Source organism: Corapipo altera, unplaced genomic scaffold (genome assembly GCF_003945725.1).
Source record: "Corapipo altera isolate COAL_440 unplaced genomic scaffold, ASM394572v1 74, whole genome shotgun sequence".
Classification (NCBI taxonomy): Eukaryota; Metazoa; Chordata; class Aves; order Passeriformes; family Pipridae; genus Corapipo; species Corapipo altera.
In genome coordinates this window covers 2,627,557-2,648,904 of record NW_020884934.1, presented here as the reverse complement: position 1 = coordinate 2,648,904, position 21,348 = coordinate 2,627,557, and the positions used below count along the sequence as shown (strand labels likewise).

General features: G+C 49.3%; 1 protein-coding gene across 5 annotated transcripts in view; it reads left to right on the top strand.

The window, feature by feature from the left end:
* Nucleotides 1-18,863, top strand: part of FAM168A (family with sequence similarity 168 member A) — an 80,181-nt gene extending 61,318 nt beyond the window's left edge. For 4 of the 5 annotated variants that reach the window (XM_027660051.1, XM_027660050.1, XM_027660049.1 and 1 more), the window contains 6 exons: nucleotides 10,129-10,209; nucleotides 13,061-13,186; nucleotides 14,918-15,060; nucleotides 16,308-16,482; nucleotides 17,734-17,863; nucleotides 18,632-18,863. In XM_027660051.1, the coding sequence (XP_027515852.1) occupies nucleotides 10,129-10,209; nucleotides 13,061-13,186; nucleotides 14,918-15,060; nucleotides 16,308-16,482; nucleotides 17,734-17,846 (638 nt within the window). In that variant the 3' untranslated portion in view covers nucleotides 17,847-17,863; nucleotides 18,632-18,863. Of the gene's footprint in view, nucleotides 1-4,018; nucleotides 4,053-10,128; nucleotides 10,210-13,060; nucleotides 13,187-14,917; nucleotides 15,061-16,307; nucleotides 16,483-17,733; nucleotides 17,864-18,631 lie in introns of those variants that run through there. The other variant, XM_027660053.1, reaches the window with a different exon arrangement.
* Nucleotides 18,864-21,348: the final 2,485 nt, after the last annotated feature.

Below are 21,348 nucleotides of genomic sequence, written 5' to 3'. Positions count from 1 at the left end.
TACCCCTCAAACCTTCCCTTTATGGATTTTTTACCCCTCAAACCTTCTTTCTTCACTCAGAGTGTTTGATTCCAGAGGGAACTCCAGTGGAATTTCCCAGGCTTGTCCTTGCCAGGATGTACCTTTTTTACCCCTTCTCAACCACCCTCGGTCTTGGAAGTTCAGCTGAGTGGTCCTGAGGAATATTTGTAGTTCAGCAAGAACAGCTTTGAATTGGGAACAAATTTAGCCATTAAATTGTCGTAAAACTCAGCAATGACGTGGTCTCAGCACCTTTTTTTCCCCAGATAAACTGATTTCCCCCGTTCTGTGGGGATTTAACTCGCTTTGTCTTCAGCTTGACCCCTTTCCTAACTGTATTAATCCCATATTTCTTTTAGAATATATTTTTAGAGATCTTTCAGCATCTTTTGCTGTTGGGAGGCTCAGGGAGCTGCCTCTTGTTACTCCTTGTATTTGTAATTCCCCACAGATAAAGGAGCATTAGGAACAGTCCCCAGTTTCTCTGGGAAGTAATTTCTGATTTCCATATTAATCAAAACTGGCTTTACCTTGGTCCTGCCCTAATCCTTGGACCAACACAGGGAGGAGATTACACTCTGCACATGTCAAAAAGCAATTAAAATTCACACACAGGAATCAAGGGGGGAGGAAAAATTACCTTTTATTTCATGAGCTGAGCAGGGAAAAGCCCCTGACCTGGAATTGTTTGTTCCTTATTGGCTCCTTTCCCTTTGAAGTGCCTGCTTGGAAGAGTCTTTAATATTCCAGGATTAAAATGCTGCTGTTCCAGTAGAATGGGGAGGGTTGAACGTGACAGGAAGAGACATTTCAGGAGGGGGAGGACAGGCTGTGGAGAGCCTTGGATTTGCACTTGGACAGGTGAGGGACTGTTAATAGATGGATATTCCAGGATCTTACCGAGGGCAGGATACAGCTCCCAGCCTATGGAAAAGGGAGGGCAGGAGTTAGGGAGCAGGAGAGGCACCTGTGGGTGGTAAAAGATCTGTTTGGAGGTGTTGGACTGCAGGAATTTGGGAGGTTTGGGGCTGGCAAAGCAAAATCTGCCACAGGTGACAGAGGATCTGGGAAACGTGGTGGGAATGGCTTTGGTGGAGCTGGGTTTGGGTGGATCCAGGGATTCTGTGGATGGATCCTGGGTGGGAAGGGGATGTGCACAGAGGGGAGTTTGCCTTGGCTGCGCTGGATGAGGTGGGATGAGATGAGGAGTTGGATGTGGAGGAGAGAAAGGCAGGATGGGATGGGATGGGATGGGATGGGATGGGGTAGAACAGAACAAAGGAACAGAGTAGAATAGGATGGAATGGAATGGAATGGAATGGAATAGAATAGACTGGAATTGAAATTGGAATGGAATGGAATGGAATGGGATGAGATGAGATGGAATGGATTTGATTTGAATAGAGCAGAATAGATTGGAATTGGAATTGGAATGGAATGGGATGGAATAGAGTAGAATGGAATAGAATGGGGTGGGATGGGATGGAGTGGAATGGAATGGATTTGAATAGAATAGAATAGAATGGAATTGGAGTTGAGCAGGAACTGGTGAGTTTCCCAGGGGTCTGGGAATCAGGAAATCTCATCCCAGCCCTTGGCTGGGAAATGAACAACCAAAACCTCAGGATGAGGGATCTTTGTGGGATCTCTTCTGACAGAACCTTTGCACTTCCAAGCCGGTGGAATTAGATTTTATTTTCAAACAGGCTGTGGAGTTTTGCCAGTTCAAATATTATGGATTCTCAGTTTCCCCCAAGGACAACTTGGATCTAATCTGGCCCAAATATGTGTGAGAGGCCCATTAAAGCCTTTTAACACCCAAAAACTGGTTTTATTAATACTCTGCCTGTGCTCCATCTGCTACTCTGCTTGTCTGGAGCCAATGGATTTGGGAGCAATTCGCTGTCCTGGTCCAAGGCCAAAATGGCCAAAATACCATATGGACAATTGGAAGTTAATTAGGATTTCAGAATTCAATATCTAGGGATGCTGTGATCCCTAAACCCTCAGTCTCCCTGAGTTTGGCCTCTTCCAACAACCCTAAATATTTTCTCATTTGGAATTTTTCGCTTTGCAGATGAAAATTCCTGGGTTCACAATTTTAAAATCGGCCCTTTTGGGGCAGTGATTTAATTTGCAACATCGTTGTGGCCCTTCTGGAATTGTCTGGTTTTAAAATGAGCTGGAGTAGGGAATTTGGTGTCCCCAGAGACCTTGTTGAAGGGTGTGAATCAAGGCTGTCTCTGTTGGAATCAGGACTGGAATCAATCTTCCTATGCCAGAGGAGTGTAAAACACAGAGATAGGAAGCAGGACAATGTTTGTGCTTAATTAGCCCATTGATTACTGATTAATTGATTGATTCCTGGGCAGGTTTTTTGCATTAATCCTTGATCATTCTCAGGGCACGAGGAACCACGATTTTGTCTTTGGCAGCACACCTGGAATACCACCAGTTTTAAGGTATTAAATTCCAGCATCTGAGCTGGGCTGAGTAAATAAAAATAAAAGTAACCTGTGACCAATAAGGAGCTTTTTACCATCATTTTTCCAAGCAGGTTCCTTCCTGCTTTTCCTGGAAAATTCCTGTCTGAGGAGGCATCTCTGACACCCCAAAACTCAACACTGAGGACGAGTCCGTGTTTAGCTCCTCCAGTCCCACAAGTTCTGTAGGAACAAGCTCTCTTGTGCAGGAAACAGCCACTTGTCCCAGAAAACCTTTGGAAAAAAAAGGGATTTCCCTTCACTTTTCCAGGCTGGGAAACGTTATTGGAAAAGGTTGAGCCACAGTTCAGTGTTTAAGGAAATCTGTAATGGCTTCTTTATGACACTTTCTGAGGAGAAACAAACCCTTTTGTTTCATCAGGCTCTTCCTTTGGAGTCATCAAACACAGAATTAATTAAATAATTGCAGGGAGTGTCAATCGGGAATGAATTTTCCTGAACTTCTCCCCCACAGAGACTTGTGCCAGCACAGGAGAGGATGTGACACATGTCTGTGGCCCAGAAGTGACATTGATTGACAGTTTGACAAGTCCTGTCACTGTGGTTTATTTTTTACCAAGTTATCAAGTGTCTCTCTAATGGTTTTGGACAGTTGCTCACAGTTTTGCTTCTCCTGTCCCCAGACAGCTGCTGGAGGGCCTGGGAGCTTTGTGGGGAGTAAAACTGAGGTGGAACTGGGATAAGGATGGAAATGGGAATCATCTCTTTTGTCCGACAGCTAAAACAAAATGAGCTGAAAGCAGGTTTTCCCTGAGCAAGAGAAAACGAGGGCAGTGATTGTCCAAAACTGCTCCTGGTATTTCCTAAGATCTTTTTGGGCTTGTAAAGTCTCCAAATTCCCTGGCATGGTGAAGGCAACAGCTCCAAGCTGATTTGTGGCATCCTGTGACCACGAGGTCCCACTGAGATCTCAGAGATCTGTGCAAATTCCTTGCTCTCCCTGCCTGATTCCCAAGAAACCAGGAATCTCCAGCTCCTCTGGGCAGGGAGGCCCCACCATCCATCCCCTTGTCTTTGACCTCCAGCTGGGAAAATCTCCTCCAGGCAGGCAGGGCCTCATTGTGTCAACACTGTGACCCTCTGGAATGGACACAAACAGCCCATGTCACACTGAGCCAGCACCAGAGGGGTTCTCTCCATCCTCTTTCCTGCCAAAGGCACCTCTGCCATTCCCAGGACATCCAGCAGTTCTTTCAAATGAGTCTGTGCAATATAAAGGAAAAGGACATAAAAAGAGAATAGTTTTTTTGCCCCATTCTTATGGGTTTTGTCAGATTTTTGGGGTTTATACTGAAGGTTTCAGAGGGAAGGTTGTGTTACCTGTGATGCCTGTGGAGATCCTGCCCTTGGTTTTGTTGTGCTTGCCATGTAAGATGTGGATGATCCATCAGGAAAACTCCTTCAGGGTGTCTGTGATTTCACACCAGTAGAATTCCCCACCCTCTGGATCAAGCTGTGATCCCAGGGAAGGAAAGGAAGGAGATGGAAGGAGGTGTGGAAGAGAGATGGAGAGGGAATTCTGACAAGGTCATGGAGTGATGGGACAAGGGGGAATGGCTTCTTACTGCCAGAGGGCAGGGTTAGATGGGATATTGGGAAGGAATTGTTGGCTGTGAGGATGGTGAGGCCCTTGCACAGGTTGCCCAGAGAAGCTGTGGCTGCCCCATCCCTGGAAGTGTCCAAGGCCAGGTTGGAGCGACCTGGGACAGTGGAAGGTGTCCCTGCCCATGGCAGGGGGTGGGACTGGATGGGCTTTAAGGTCCCTTCCAACCCAAACCATCCTGATTTCCACGAGTGCCTTGGGAATAGAGATGGCACAACACATGTCCAGGACAGTGACAACCTGAGCACAGGGTCAGAATCCCTGCTCTATGTGGCCAGGAGTATTTAAAATTGGGAAGCAGCAGGAGCAGTGATCCCAGGCCACGTGAAGATGAGCTTTGCATGGCCCTGGGGAAGGAGGAAGAAAAGTTCCTACTTATATAAAGGACCTTTCAGGTGAAAAAAGACCCAAGTTTAAAGGTCTCCTGGAAAGAGGTTGTTAAATGTGAGAGCAAATCTCTTTTGGAAGCAGCTGCTGTGTCTGTGAACACGTTTGCCTGCTCTGCTCCTGGGCTGCTGAGGCTTGGAACAGTAATGAGGGGGTGGCACTTTTTCATGGGAATGAATGTGTTTATTATCCAGAGACTTCAGAAATGCTGGATTCTCAACCATCCATTAAGTTGCTCTTCAGAGTGGTCCCACCCTTGCTTCTCAGCCTTCCCTCTATTTTTACATCCATTTAGCAGGAGTGGGCTGGAGGAGTGATGGGATGTCTGTGGTTACGTGGGATGATGGGTGGAAAATAAATCCCCGGGCTCCCTCCAGCATCGCGGGGCACTGGCACATCTGGAGCTTATCCTGGAGAGGTTTGGGTAGAATTGACATGGAAATGCATCCAAAAATGTGCCACTGCTGGATGGATCTGTGGGATTAGGGAAAAAGGAAAAGGTCCTGCCATCCTTTCTGCTGTAGGTGCTTTTGGGAGGTGGCAAAACTCAGATTCCTATAATTCGGGGTGTTAAGCATAAAACAAACCAGGGTCAGTCCAGGAGGGTTTCAGCTCTGCCCTCCTGAGTTGGAGACTCTTCCTAGACTTAAATTTGGTTTGGAAAACTCAGTGACTTGGGGAATGTACATTTTGAGCTCCAAAAGGCGTTTCAGTACAAAAGATTTAAACTGCTCAAGGCCAAAATCACATTGGGATCAGTGAAGTTAAGGGATGAGATGTGTTGGGATGGTTTGGCACCCAGTTGGACCCGAGTTCTGGCAGGACAGGAACATCTCCAAACACCCTGACAATGAGCTGTGCAGTCATTTCATCACACCTGTCCCATCCTGAGAGCCCTTGGGGTGTCAGTCCCTCATGACAAAAGGCTCTGGCTGATGAATTAAGAGCTGGGCTATGGAAAAGTTGCCCTTTGGGCAGCCTCGTGTCCACCAGGGCAGGGGGACCCCTAAAACAGCAGCCTGATGGTGGGGGTGGTGTTTGTGTGAGGGGGTGGACAAGTGATGGGGCAGGAACTCCTGGTGTGTGTCAGCTGGGCGACAGAGCAGCTGCACTCCTAATTAAGGGGGGATAAATCCAGAGCAATTCCTTTTGGGTTCAGCAGGGGATGTTTTCCAGAGTTCCCACAGAGCAGGGAAGGTCTAGGAAGTGCCCTGGGTAAGAAGCTGTTCAGAGATATTGAGGGATATTCCTTGGGGGACAACTCCCCAAAAGGCAGGAGGAGATGCATGGCCTAATCCCAGAGCTCAGGGGGTGAGGAGCAAGTTGGGCTGGGCAGATCCCTCCGGATGGAGAAAGGCTTCGGATGGGAGAAGAAGGTTTGTTGACACTTCTGCCACAAGTCTTTTCCAAAATGCTGCAGCTCTTCACCTCTGGAAGCTCGTTTCCCACGCAGGATCAGCTCCCAGATGTCCTGCTCAGCTGTTTTCCCTGTATCACCCATCCATCCCATATTTTTCCAGAGTCACTTCTCCCAGTAATCGACATTCGGGAGCGTTGCTGCCAGTCTGGCTCTGATGGAGCTGTGCCAGGATGCCCACGTGGTGTCTGCTCTCCAATTTCTCACTTCTGGGGTAATTCCTCAAGTACCAAACTTGCACTTTTCGTGTCACAACACGTGACTTTGGGCAGGAATAAATTCCCACTTGGACCGAAGAAAGTGGATTTCCAGCAGCACAAAACTGAAGACATAAGGTTGCTCGTGTTTTTACCCTCAGAAAATGCTCATAAATCCTGTTTTTGAAGAGTTTCTGAGGTGTGGGCAATAAAGAATGAGGTGGATGAGCTTAAAATAGAACATGAGGGTGTTTGGCAGGGGAAAATACTTTGGCTTCATCTGGCTGAGGCGAAATCGTCCTGGGGCTGTTGCAGCTTCGAAGCTCAGCAGAAACAAACTGGTTTGCAGAGGGTTAGGGGAGAATTAGTAAAACAGAATAAGGGAATTATTTGGGTTGGAAAAGTCCTCCAGGATCATTGAATCCAGCCACTCCCCCAGCGCTGCCAAGGGCACCACTGACCCATGTCACAAGTGCCACATCCACAGGGATTTTGAACACTTTCAGGGATGGGGATTCCACCCCTGATCTGACCCCAAAGGCACTTAAACCCCTCTTTTAAAATCTACTTCCTGAACCCCTTTACAATTCATCTCCTAAAAAGAGGGAGCCTAAAAGCCATTAATCCAAAGCAGCATCACACCAGAAGGAAAGGGGTGAGCAGAGCTGGAGAAAACAGCCCAGAAATCTGAAAAATATACATGAAAAATTAAAGGCAGCTCTAAAACACCTCCTTGCTGCAGCCCCACGTGGTCCTGGTTGTTTGTTGGAGTTTTTGCAGCAGCTCTTCCCAGAGCTGTGTGTTTTCCCTGGGGAGAACATCAAATGAACACTGGCTTCCTTGCTCCTATTGATTGTGGAGATGATATTAAATTAAAATAAAGGCAGAGAACAACTTTTGATTTCTTGGGCGAGGAGTCTCATCAATTTTGTTCAATGTGTTTTCACCTCATTTTCTGTTTCTGCATCATCACAAGGCCTAGCAGAGCCAGGGGCCCTTCAGGGGCAAATGCATACAAGGAGAAAGGAAAGGATATTTTCCTTCTGTCCCTGATATTTTCATGTCAAGGGGGTTTGATCCTCTTACTTGTTATTTTTTGATTCAGGGTGACAAGATGTGGCAGGAAGGGAGCAGGATCTGTCTGAGGAACAGGGATTTCCAGGGGGGAAAATCAGACACTCCTGAGCCCATTCCTGATTCTTGGATCCAGACACCCATGGAATGTGGATCATCCTGAGGGACTACAGCTTTTGCTTCCATGAAGAGGCTTGTTTGGGGTTATTTGGGAGATGAAGAAGAGACAAGAAACAAACCCCATCTCTCTTTCCCCTTAAACCCCCCAAAAAAGGAGAAAGACCAGTGGTTGAGTCCCAACCTGGAGGGTTTTAAAGTAGGTGTGGATGTGGCACTTGGGGACATGGTAGCCTTGGCAGTGCTGGGTTGGACTCGATGGCCTTAAAGGTCTTTTCCAACCTCAGTGATCCCATAATTCCATAAATACACCTTTGTCTCCACCTGCCCAAAATAACCCTGGAGTCTCAAGAAGTGTCTGGCTGGAAAACCTGTCCCAAAGCCACAGTTTTCCTGTGGTCTGAGAGTGGTTGGATTTATTTCAGGCTGGTTTTTCTAAAACCCCTCAATACTGGAAATTTTGGGGGTGGTATTTTGAGGTGGGTTTAGAAGTGGTTTTTTTAGAGGTGGCTTTTAGAGGTGTTTTTTTTGCTGGATTTACCAGCAGGTGCTGGAGGTGTCTCAGGTGGAACTCATGGCCACCCAGGACTATATTTGTCATGGTTCAGACTCAATTAAGGACTGTTATTAAAGATTAGGGGATTCAGGAATTGTCTGGGGGCATTACCCAGCTGCAAAGATCAGGAGAACCTCTTGGTGCTCCATGAGTTTGTCACCTGGATCCCATCCCTCGTGGATGAGCAGGGTACACGGACAGCCATCACCACCTGTGCCCATGGAATTAGGGTGTCTTTAAGGTCCCTTCCCACACAAACCATCCTGGGATTCTACTGGACTGTGTGTCAAGTTGGGAGAATTTTAGGGAAAATACCCTTGGAGTGAAGTGGAGTTGGTTTAACACCCCTGGCCAGGCAGGTCAGGGTGGAAAGTGGGATCATGGAGGAAATGGGAAGACTGTGGAATGATGAACGTTCTGGAGAAGAAATTATTCTCTTCTAATGAAGTGGAGGGTGAGCAGGATATTTGTGATTGAGGATCATCATTTATGTTCCACCTGCAATCACTGAGGCTGCAAATAACCTTCTGAGGAGCTCCTTGATTGCTGAAAGGCTTCAGATATTCCTGAGTACGACAACAATGGAGTTTCATGCCTAAAAAAAAACCCTGTTAAACTGCTGCTTAGCCAACATTAACTCCAGCAATTTTTAATTAACCTGATTTAGAAGCCAAACATATCCCTGATGAAAATGAGAGGGTAGAACACACAGTCATTTATTCCACTACAGTGGCCACGAGTGGTGATTGAGATTTATTCCAGTGAACCTCAGAATTTGGCCACGGGGTTTAGGAATTGGCACGTGGTGGAAGAGATTTGGGGCGTGGAGGGAGAGATTCCAATGGCATTGTGTGGATACTCAGAAAGGGGGAGGCCAGACCTGTTATATTTTTAATATTTTAATGTTCTAAAATATTAAAAAAAGAGGAGTATGAATTGACTGCTAATTAAATCTTTCCAGCCTTTTTTGGCAGTGTCTGATGGAAGGAGGACTCTCCAAGGGTCACTTTGTCACCCTTGGGTTGGTTGTGCTCTGTGATGGTGTTCAAGGGGACAAACTGTGGTGGCAAGCTCAGCAAAGCCAAATTCTCCACCAGAAAAGAAGGATTAACGTGTCCTGCTTGGTCTGTCCAAGGGATTTGTGCAGGAGCACGTGAGAAGGGATGGAGTTATCCCAGTGTTGCTGTTTCCAGGAGGGAAGACCTCCAGGAAGTGGAAGGAAAGCAAAGCAAAATGGTGACAAGGGATAGGAACTGAGGGGATGCCTGGAGCTGTGCTGGGGGGGGTTAGACTGGATCTTAGGGAAAGATTCTTCCCCCAGAGGGTGGTTGGGCACTGAACAGGCTCCCCAGGGTGGGCAATTCCAAACCTGCCAGAGCTCAAGGAGCCCTTGGACGACACCCTCAGGGACGGGGGGGATTGCTGGGGTGTCCTGGAGCTGGACTGGATGATCCTTGTGGGTCCTTTCCTGCTCAGGGTATTCCATGATTCTGTGAAAATGGAGCAGCCTAAGGTGGGGAGGTTTTTGTCCGTGGAATCCACGGAGAACAAGAACTTCCATGGAGTGAGAGTTGGATCAGACACCTGCAGTGGGTGTGGGGCACTCAGAGTCTGTCCAGCCCTGCTCAGGTGATTCTCCCTGAACTCTCCATGACCCATCCAAGTGAAGCTGATGAAAACTGAAGCCTTTTCCAAAGAGCCCATTAAATCCCCTCCCGCGGCTCCGAGGGGTCGGAGCTGCCGCACGCGTTCCTTCCAGGTGGCCTGGCAGGGAATCGGGGCCCTCCCGGGATGGCACTTGTGCAGCCAGGAGTGAAAACTAGCCTGGCATGTTTTCCTACAGCGTCCCTTCAGCAGGAAACTCTGGATAATGGGAGCGCTGAGCACTGGACTAGGTGCTGAGCTCTGCCAATGCTGCCGTGCAGCCAAGGAAAACCTTTCCAAGTCGGTTTTCCATGGCTGAATTCAACATTCAGAGCATGTGTTTCCTCGGTGCTTTTCTTCCAAGCCCAGTGCACATCCCTGTTTTCTGCATTCTAGTCATTACCCTCATTTTCTACAGGAATAAGGATGAAATATTGATGGTCTCACGTGGAGCACATTCCCAGTTCTTCCTACACCCTGGAATACAACCGTGTTTTCCCTCCCAGCTGTGCCCGTTCCCTCTCTGCTCACACATGTTTGTTGCTTTCCGGGGATGTTATCCTGGCTGCCTGTTGATAAAAATCCGGATTTGTTTGCTCTCATTCCAGGTTATCCCACGGGATATCCCACAGCTGCCCCGGCCTACAACCCCAACATGTACCCGACCAGCAGCCCCGGCTACGCCCCAGGTAAAAACCCCTCTGTGGAGGAGGGAATTCCAGCAGTTTCCATGTGCTTGTCAGCCAATCCCTTCCTGGGAAGGAGCCTCTGTTGGGCTCTTCCCTTCCTAACTCTGCCGTTAACTTCACGCCTTCCTTTGGGAATATTTGTCTGCGTTGCAAAGCACTTTGCAGCCACGAGTTATATCTTGATACGAATCCCAGGAATTTTGCAGCCCTCAGCACTGGGATATCAGCAGATTGATGGCATTGATTCCCTTCTCTATGTATGTCCTGCTCTCCTTCCATGCCACAGCTGCAGGAATGTCAGGAGCTGTGTCCTGTTTGGGGTCTGGATCTCCCATGCCATGTCTTTCCCGTGACACTGCCAGAGTCTGTCCCTGTGTCTCCTCCTGTCCTTCACAAACTTGGGCCAAACCTGGGAATTCTTCTTCCCCTTTGACAGCACCAGCTGCTTTCTTGTCCATAAAATCTCATTTCCCCCTGGTATTCCCAGGGATCTGTTGGGTTTTATTTGGATTGGTGTGCTTCTGGGAAGGTCTTTAGCTGCATTTCTTCCCGCTGAAAACCTTAGGAAATGAGTTTTGTTCCTGTGCTGGCCACCCTGAAATTCTCCTGGAGGATAAACCACTGGAAGAATAAAGGGAAAAGAGCTCCACAGACTAAGAAAAAGCCCATAAATTTATTAGTAGCTTGTCCTGCCAGAGCCTGGCAACGTCCTCCCTGCTCAGCCAGGGATGTAAATCCTGCAGCATTCTGGAATGTTGGCCTGGAGCTTGGAGTGGAAGGTGTTCCTCCACACAGCACGGGGTTGGAACTGGATGATCCTTAAGATCCCTCCCAACCCAAACCATTGTAGGATCCTATGGATCTTCTTGGGACTGGCACTGTAGGAATAGGGAAGTGGAGCCAGTCGTGATCCCTCTTCCAGTGTCAGGTTTCTGGTGGATTTTTGCTGATGTTTGAGCCCCAGAATAGGATAAATTCCTCACCTGTTTATTCTAAAGGAGCCTTTCCCAAGCAAAAGGATGAGTTGGACTCCATGATCCTTGTGAGTCCCTTCCAGCTCAGGATATTCTGGGGTTCTACGAATTCCAATTCAGGTTCCTGCCTTGTGTGATTTTCCTGTTGCTTTTTTCCAGTTTTTAGAGGGAGAGACACAAGACAAACCCCCAGCATTGCAAACTCTGCTGGTTGCAATAAACCAGCATTTATTTAGGATTTTTTTAGGATACTCTTCTTCCAAAAAAAGGCCTTTTAAGTTGGTAAAAATGAGCATCTGCAGAGACACAATAAAAATAAAATAATATATGTCTTCATTAAACTGCCTGTTCCCTCCCAGGCTTTCTGCCTTCCCACAGTGGTTGTTGTGGTTTAACTCCCTTCATCAAGGCTTCTCTTTTTATTTTCCTGAAAGTAGGACACACACTTTCCTCCTGGAGCCTTTAGCTGCACTTATTAATAATGCAGGGGAGAAGGACGGTTTACAGCAATGCCCTTGCATTGCAGAATGAGAGAATTCCAAAATCAGGAATTGTGGGACAGGATGGAGGCTCTGAAATCCTGGAATGGGTTGGGTTGGAAGGGTTCATACATTTTTTTTTCCCATTTCAATATGACTAAGGGTCCTCTGTAGGGACCCAGAACTTACATTGTTTGCTCAGTTCCCACCTGGATTAAACAGATAAGGAATAAAAGCTCTTGATTTTATTTATTTTAAGGTGGGAGGCAAAACCAAATCCAGAAGACACTGGTTGGAGGTGGCCCTTAAATGATATTAAATAATCATGGCTGGCTTGTGACCCCTGAGAGTTGCAGCTCTTCAAAGGACCAGGAGATATTAATGTTCTGGAAGCCTCCTTGGTTCACCTTCTTTGTAGCTTTAAGTGATGGATTCTCCAAGAATCCGTGATTTAATCTCCAGAATGTGGGAATCTCCACCCCAAATTACCTGGACTTTGTGGTGGGTTTGATGTGGAGAGGGAAAACCTCAGAGGAAGGACTGAGTGGAAATAAATTGTGTCAGTCTCGGAGATTAAAAAACCTCTGGGAAATCCAGAGGCAAAAAAAGAATCTGATCCTGAATAAAAGCAGAAGGGAAGGAGTGTTTCTGTCCCAGGGCTGGAGTTGGGTCTCCAGTGGGATGTTGCTGGGTGCAGTGTGCCATGGAAAATAAACCAGGCAGCTTGGAAATCCTTCATCACTCCCAAAGCTTTGGGAGAGGGTGAGGCTGGAGCAGGAAGTGCCTGAGTGGAGGAGAAACTGGGCTTGGATCTCTCTCTTCCCACAAACCTCCTGGTTTCACAGAATCCCAGACTGGCTTGGGTTGGAAAGGACCTTCCAAATCATCTCTTTCCACCCCCTGCCATGGGCAGGGACACCTTCCACTAGACCAGGTTGCTCCAAGCTTTATCCTATGTGAATCCTGTTGGTCCCTCCTCGAATCCCACAAGGTTTGGCTCTTGAGATTCTTCTGGATTCTTTTTCTTGGCACCATAAATACTCTTCCACAAACTGGGACACAGGAAGACCTGCCCAAAGCCACTACTGGCCTTCCCAGAGTTCCTGAGGACCACCCAGCGCTGGGACAGGACGGTCACAGTGACCAGTGGTGGTGCCTCCAAGGGTTTTCCTGGGAATAAAATGCCTCACGCCCCAGGCTCAACCCCCAGGCTGTTTGGAGGGACAGAGGTGACCATCTGGGGAGGGATGGTGGACACAGATCTGCAGGTCCCTCAGCTCAGTTGTTGTCTGTAAAAGGTGGGAGTGGAAGGGAAAGAGCAGCAAAATGATTCCATAAATGTGGGAATTGTCTCTCCACTGCTGTGTGTGTGACTCCTCTTCTCTGCCTCCACCCAAGCCACCCTCCTGATGAAGCAAGCCTGGCCTCAGACCTCCTCGTCCTGTGCCACCGAGGGCACCTTCCACCTCCCGGTGGACACCGGCACCGAGAACAGAACCTACCAGGCCTCTTCTGCAGCTTTCAGTAAAGACACTTTTCCTCTCCGGGGTTTGATTGCCTGATCTGGACCCCTTTTGGGTGTTTATTTAGGAATGGGGTTCTTTGGAATCATATTTGGGTTGGGAGGGATCTTAAAGACCACCTCCTTCCGACCTTCCTGTCTTGGGTGCCTTCCACTAGGCCAGGCTGCTCTGAGCCTGGTCCATCCTGGACTTGATGGATGTGTTAAAGCCATGAGAAAGGAGAGCACTGACGCTCCTGCTGCTCCTCCAGAGGAGGAATCCTCCTGGAAGTGGAGAAGGTGAAACCCCTCCCTCAACTGTTTGGTCCCCAGGAGTGACCTGGCGTTTATCTCCAAAGGGACATTATTTCCTACCCCATTTAAATGGAAAGAATTCCAAACTAAAGCCTGATTTTCAAGGGACAGGGCTGAAATTCTGGCTGAGCAGAAGCAGGGGGAGGAGATACTGCTCAGGGATCATGGTCAAACAGGCTTTTCCAGGTGGAGCCTTGGAATCTCATCCCTGAGGAGGACAAACGGTGCCTCTGGGAGGGCTGATAAGCTCCCTGATAAGGCAGAACCTTTTAAAAGCCTTTGGGAGGCTTTCTCTTGGAAAAGGGATGTCCCTACAATTCTCTGGGGACCTAGGACATGGTGCCTAAATTCACACCAGGCCAGGTTTGACCAAGTTGTGTGTGTGAATATTTGGAAAAATCCCAGCTTGTAATTAGTAAAAAATTAGATCTTGTTTGGTGAAATCAGCAATTTTAACAGAAACTGGAGCTTAAAGGCTTGTTGTTGTCCCCACCTCCAGACACCCCTCAGGTGCTGAGGACTGGCAGCTCCCAAGGTCTTTCTTGGAAAAAACGAATCCAGAACTGAAAAAAAAATAAAATCCACTAGATGGAAAAACAAGAGGCTGAAGGCTTTAATTTTTTTAATTTCTCCTAAAAAAAACGCAAAACTTGAAGTATTCTTGAGGGGTTTTTCCCCATTTAGCAGTTAAGCAACAATGTTTAATTAACGGAGCCTCTAAAGGTTGGGAATTCAGGTGCTGTGACATCCCATCCTTAGGGCAGGTCACACCTCCTTTAGATGTTGCTCCTTAGATGTTGCACCTTCCATGAGGTTTTATGGCACCTCCCTACCAGGATCCTTCATTTTAGTTTATTCCCCACGTACTCAGCCTCTCCTAAATGCTGGAAAATGAGTTTAAGTTTCTTTAGGCCTTTGATAAGGTCTCAGTGTGGGACTTGGATGCTCCGGATAATGGGCAAGACCAGGGGATGCATTTCCTTTTCCTTAAATCCAAGCAGAAGAAAGAGAACAATTCCAATCTGCCCTGTGAGGACCACAGAGCCTTCAAGGGATGAAATACTTCAAGGCACCCATCATTTTCCCCTGGTGGGTGTCACAGAATCCTGGAATCCTGGAATGGTGTGGGATCTTGAAGGGATTTGTTCCAAACCCTGGTGATGGGCAGGGACACCTTCTGCTATCCCAGGTTGCTTCAAGCCCTGTCCAGCCTGGCCTTGGAGAGGCTGCTCCACCCCTGGATGCTTCCAGGGGTAGAGCAGCCTCTCCTCTGGGCAAATCCTTCTCCATGGGATATCAGTAGATGCTGGTGTGTCCCTCCATGCCCAGGGAGCAGCCAGTGCTCCATGACCAGCACCCCGAGCTCCTCACATGTGTGTGACCCAGCTCTGCCACTGCAAATCCAAGCCTAAAGCCGAAATTACTCCTGTCTTTCCCAGGATACACCGCAGGGACTCCCTACAAGGTACCACCGACCCAGAGTAACAATGCTCCTCCTCCCTACTCGCCGTCTCCCAACCCGTACCAGACTGCCATGTACCCCATCCGAAGTGCCTACCCCCAGCAGAACCTGTACACACAGGTAGGTGGGGCCTCCCGGGGCGTGGGGCCTCCTCACCACATCCCAACACGGCTCCAAGCTCCCTGTGGGAGTCTCCTCGGCTCCCAGGGCTGAGTGCCCATGCCCACCGCAGGGTGGAGAAGCTTGTGGTGGGACTTCGGGATGGTGGGGTGTCTCTTCTGCCTCCTCTGTTGGATGTCAGGGTGCATCCCAGTGGATTGGCCCTGTTGGGAATTGGGGCCTTTCCTCCCGAATCACAGTGGCTGCCAGGGATAGTCCTGGGTGATCCCTGCACCCCACTCTCCCCACCCAGCCCAGCTCTCAAACACTGCTCTTCCCCAAGGCCCCGGGTGAGTTGGGGTCACCCCAAGGTCCCTTTGCTGCTGGTCATTGGCATCACCCTCCTGCCACCTCCCCTGTGTCCCCTTCACCAACACCAGCCATGACCCGGATTCGTGTCCTCCCGGAGCAGCTCCTCCCTCAGTACCTGGATGGGATTTCCAGGCCCACCTTCCCTGCTGCTGCACGGCCACCACCTCCAGCCATGTGCTGGGATCAAGAGCCTCTGCAGGGATGCAGTTCAGGCCAGATGTCCTCCAAAAACCACCTTAATTCCCATTCCCACTGAAGATCATGAGCTTCCCAGAGCCATCTGGCCCTTCAGCTTCCCTGGCTTTTCCTCTCCTCTTTAATGTCCAAAGACCAACTTCTCCAGCAGCCCTGGAGCTGCCTGTCCTGGAGATGGCCTTTCTGTCCCTCATGTTTCAGGCCCTTCATTGTTTTGGGTGTGGAGCTTTTTCTGTTGGCTCCTTTTATTCCCTTGTTTCCAGAGTCTCTTGAGTCTGGGCAGCCTGGATTTTGGAGCCCTGTTGGAAACCCAAGGAGATGATACACGTCCCAAACAAGCACCTTGGGATCATCCAAGAGCCCCTTATCCTTTTCTTCCATCTCTTGTTCCTTTTCCACACCAGCAGCCAAAGTCTTGGTGTCCAGGTCCTATTTCATCCCACCAAATGGAGGTTTGTCCCTGATGGATTGACTCCTTGATCCGTGATGCTGATCCCCGCTCAGTCCCGTTGCCTCCATCCATCCCACACATCCACAGGGTCAGCTTCACCATTCCTTGCCCAGGTCTCACAAGTCACAGGAGAGAGACCCTGGGAAGCACCAGCCCTTTGGCAGCGCTTGAATCCTGGGATTGTTTAGGTTGGGAAGGCTCTGTAAAAACATGGAATGACGGTGGGTTTTTTCCCCTCCTTCTCCACCAGGGAGCTTATTACACCCAGCCGGTGTACGCGGCGCAGCCCCACGTCATCCATCACACCACCGTGGTCCAGCCCAACAGTATCCCGTCGGCCATCTATCCCGCTCCGGTGGCCGCGCCCAGGACCAACGGAGTGGCCATGGGAATGGTCGCCGGGACCACCATGGCCATGTCAGCAGGTAAGCAGGGAAGTCTTTCCATGCCCTGCACTTCCATCTCTTGGTGGGATGTATCCAGGCAGCCCATGCAGGAGATTTATCCCAGATGAAAAATTCCCAACCTTAAACTCTTTCCTCTGACTGTCCCATAAGTATGGGAATCCCCAGGTTTGTCCACTCCAAACAGTTGGATTTCTCTCCTCAAGTTCTCTTTTTTTAGGGCTCTTATGGCCTTGTTTTTGTTCGACAGTATCCTTGGTTTCTCTCTCCCAATTCCTCCATGTTTTATGTGCAGGATTCCTTGGATTGCTGGCATGTGATGGGCTGGGTTTATTTGTTTCCAAAGCCTGTATTTCTCTCATTAACAATTCTTATTGTATATTGAATTATGCCAAGAAATGCATCATTCATCCTTTTGCATCTGCACTGGCTGGGAAATAGGGCTCTATTATGGGATGCAAGCCCTGTTCCAAGCAGGGAGGGGTGTGACAGGAACCACTTGGAGATTTTTGCTGTTGCTTACTCTGAGAAGTGGATTAATTAATGCATGTGGGATGTGTTAGAATTCCATTAATTTGTAGAGAGATACCCAGAAACCAGGAATTTGATTTGAGCAACCAGTTGCTCCGGGAACAGAGCAGTCCAGGGCTGTTCTCCCTTCCCATGTAGGCACTGTGCAAATTCCAGCTTAAAATTCCTCTGGCTGAAAAAAGAGGTTACACCAGGCAGTGCCTTCATGGCTGGGAGAGGATCAATCCTGCTACATCTCAAGACTCTGGGGGTTTAAAGGAAGCAAAAGAACTCCTGGGAGATAAGTGGCAAAGCTCATCCCAGTTTTCCCTGGAAGAGCTCTTGGGGTTTTTTTCTTACCTCCCTTTGCATCCCTCATCCCTTCCAGTTTGTTCCTTGGATGTTTCAGTCCCCTGTCGTAGTTTAGCCCAGTGCCTTCAGTGGGTAAAAGATGTCAGCAGGTCAGCTGGGCTGGTCTTTAGAGACAAGGAAACTGGGGAAAAAAAACAAGGAAAACCCTTAAAAAGATGAGGTGATGACCAAAAGTACCATGGAAAACACGCTGGAGCTTCAGGTGTGTTTATTCCTCATGGCGCTGGTTGATCCCAACCACAAGTCCGGCACCTTCCAGTGAGGTCTCATGGGCAGAAGAATATTTGGGATGATGGAAAAGCTAAAAGGAGGCAGCTGGTGCTGTTCCTGCCCCTGGGATGGGCACCACTTCCCTGAGGGAATTCTCCTTGATCCGTGTTTCCCTTGCAGGAACCTTGTTGACCACCCCCCAACACACCGCCATTGGAGCACATCCCGTGTCCGTGCCAACGTACAGGGCTCAAGGAACCCCCACCTACAGCTACGTACCTCCACACTGGTAATCCACTGGCCAATCCATGTGAGTGATCCCTCTGCTCCACCCTTGGGCATAAATTAACCTCCAAACCTTAGCCAGCCTGACCTTGGACACTTCCAGGGATGGGGCAGCCATGACTTCTCTGGGCAACCTGTGCCAGGGCCTCCCCACCCTCACAGGAAGGAATTTCTTCCCAGTATCCTCTCTGGCAGTTTAAAACCATTCCCCTTTGTCCTATCCCTGCATTCCCTTATCCAGAGTCCCTCCCATCACTGGGATATGGGTTTTTCCCTATTAAAAGGGGATGTCCCTTGATGATCTGGGAGATCATCCTGTCCATGAGCACCAGGGTTGCTGCACATCCCTGTGATGCCCAGGATCCCAGAAATCTCAGGGTTGCTGCACATCCCTGTTGTGCCCAGGATCTCAGAAATCCCAGAGTTACTGCACATCCCTGTCATGCCCAGGATCCCAGAAATCCCAGCTGCTTGTTCTTCGTTCATGGTGTCCAACTAATGCAGTTGATGGGAACACCGGGAGTCAGCAGAGATCCCACCCAGCCCTGGGCTTATCCCAAATCTCTCCTTGTTGGACACATTCTACTGGGCTAGTCCTGCCCAGGACAAATTGGTGGGCAATTAGCAGGGAGCATCCCATCTTCATATCCTTGGCATTGGATCCCACCACTGAGCTCAAGGAATTGTCCTCAGGGATGGTTAAATTCCATATGGTGCAGGAGTGCAGAGAGCAGCCCTGATCTTCCAGAACTTGCTTCTAACTCCCTGTTTTTGGGTGTTTTCTCTTTCCCAGATCCGGAATCAAACATTGTATGCAACTCCACAAGTCTTACATCGGTGCCCCGGCCCCTGGGCCGCAGCACCTCGTCTGTTTGCAAGAACAAAACTCAACAAACCGAGTGCAAGGGTCACTTTATGCATCCTTTAGTGGTTTTTGTAAAAGCTGCTTTTTCTAATCTTCTGCCTCTCTTTGATTTCCCCCCCCCGCCCCCCTCCCACATAAATCGTGTAACACACATGACTGACACCGAGCAATAGTAAAGTTCTCTCTCTTTGGTCCTTGGAAAGCTCAGAATCTTCACTTTGCCAGCTGAGTGGTGCAAAGATCCCCCCACTTCGTGTTCTTTTGGGTTCTCCTTCTGTCGTCGTCGTCATTGCCCGAGCCTAGATTTGCAGCGTGGTTGATGTTCGGGGGACTGTGAAAAGCACAGTGCTGGTTTTTCTTTAGACAGGCAGGTTTGTTCCCATTTTTTTTTTTTTTTAGTCGGAGATGATCAATTATTCAATCTTCCGTCACGTATTCCGAGCAAAATTGGTGTCTTCCAGAATAGCTGTCGTGGTAGGTTCGAAATCTGCAGTGGAATTCTGAACTCATCCTTTCTTTTTGTAGGAGTAAGAGGATATAAATGTGGGTAGCGCTTTTGTTGTAGGGAGGGCGAGGACTGGTCACCGGCGGGGGCCTTGGGCTGCTCTTCCAACTGGGAAAATGGATGGTGGCTGATGGGAAGGGACACGTGCCCTGGGAGCAGCTTGGGAAAATGAGGTGCTCCCCGTCAGCCACGTCCTGGGGCTGCGGGAGGGAGAAGGGGAGAGGTGGGGAAGGAGGCAAGGAGATGGCCCAGGGTTGGTCTGAAGAGCTTCTCCAGGTCCAAAGGTTGGTCTGAAGGGCTTCTTCAGATCCAAGGTTGGTCTGAAGAGCTCAGGATATGGTCTGAAGAGCTTTTCCAAATCCAAGGTTGGTCTGGAGAGCTCTGAGTTCAGGGGTTGGTCTGAAGAACTTCTCTAGATCCAAGGTTGGCCTGAAGAGCTTCTCTGAGTACAGGGTTTGTTCTGAAGAGCTTCTCCAGGTCTAAGGCTGGTCTAAAGAGCTTCTCTAGATCCAGGAGTTGGTCTGAAGAGCTTCTGCAGAGCATGGTGGTGTAGGAAAAGGGCATCTGGTTGATGGAGACGAGTTTTCAAGGCAGGGTGAGGGGAAGGTGGGTGGCTTCACCCTCCACCCGTGTCACTGGCAGGGCTGAGACCAAACTTGAGGGTTGAGGTGCCCCCGCCCATTCCTTGGGCTCTGAGACTTCCAGGGGAAATGTCCATCCAAGCACAAACACCAGCACCATGGAGAAGGGCCGGAAGGGGTGGGAATTCTGGCTGCTCTGCCAGGGGAGATGTGGGATGAGAGGAAGCAATAGCAATAAACACGTCGCCTTCCTCCCGGGAAGCAAAGGTGGGAGCAGGGAAGGGATCCCCAGGTGACGTGGGGCAGGGTGGGGGATGGTGGTCACACACAGGCTGTGGGCACCAGGGGGATTTCGGGGGGTTTGGCTCAGCCAGGGACACAAGGACATGAAGATGTCCCACCTTGGGGTGTCCCAGTAGAGCAATATGTTGTCTCAAGAGCAGCAGAGGGAGTTTGTGTTTGCAGACAACTTGTGGCCAGTTTATTTTTAAACCCTTCTCACTAAACCCAACGTAGAAATGAGGCTTTGCTTATTTATTTCTCTTTTCCAAGGCAAACACTTGGTTGGGTTTTGGGTTTTCCCTCAACGTGCCAAAAATGTTCCCTGTTGGCAACTCTCCTGCCCCTTGGGCTCTGAGGCTGTCAAATCCAGAGCCTTTGGAGAGGTCAGATTTGGAGCTGGGGATGGGAATCCCTCAGGGCACTGCCTGCCTTGGGTTTCCGACCCTTGTGTGATGTTGAGTCAGTGTTGGGTGCTCCGCTTTGGTCGTACCTGGATCACGTCTCCTGATGGACCTGAGGGCTCTGGAGGCTCACCTGGACCCTCCATGGTGGTGTAGAGGTCAGGCTGGAGAGCTTTTTGGAAGAGAAGGTGACCTGTTCTTGTTGCTTTTGGTGGTGTCACCCATCTTGGCTTCTGCTGCCACTGGGAGGAGCTCCTGGAGCTCCTTGAGCATGGACCAGATGGGAAGGAAGAAGCTTAGGGATCCAGGAGGACTTTTCCAGCCACTGTTTGCTCTGTTGGGTTGGGTGTTGGCAGCAGCACCTCTGTGGGGGGTTGTTTGGTTGGTTCTGCTGGTTTTTAATGGAAGTGTTGCTGGATTTTTAATGGAAATCCAGAGTAGAGCCCTGGTTGACCTCCCCAAGCTCGAGGGGAGAAAGTGGGGACACCCCTGTGGGCTGGAGAAAGTGCACCCTTGGGCTGCACTTCAGGAAGGAAAGGAGAAAGAGAAAAGGGTCCAACAAGCTTTGTGATCAGAGCCCAGGCTGTGCAGAGGACCCTTCCCAGCAGGCACCACCCTCCCACTATCCCAGACACCCTTCAGGACTTTAGGGACAACCCCTAAAATTTCAGCCCATGGCTGGGAAGGAGTTGTTGGGCTTTCTCCTGAAAGGAAAGAACACTAAAAGTGGGGAGGAAGCTCCAGGAGTTGAACACGGAGGGTCACCCAGTGTTCCCACTCAGATGGGCAGTTGGGTTTGAACCCCTTTGAGTAGATCAAGAGCAGCTCCCATGCTCCTCACCTTGTTATTCCCAGGCAGAAATCCTGATTAACTCA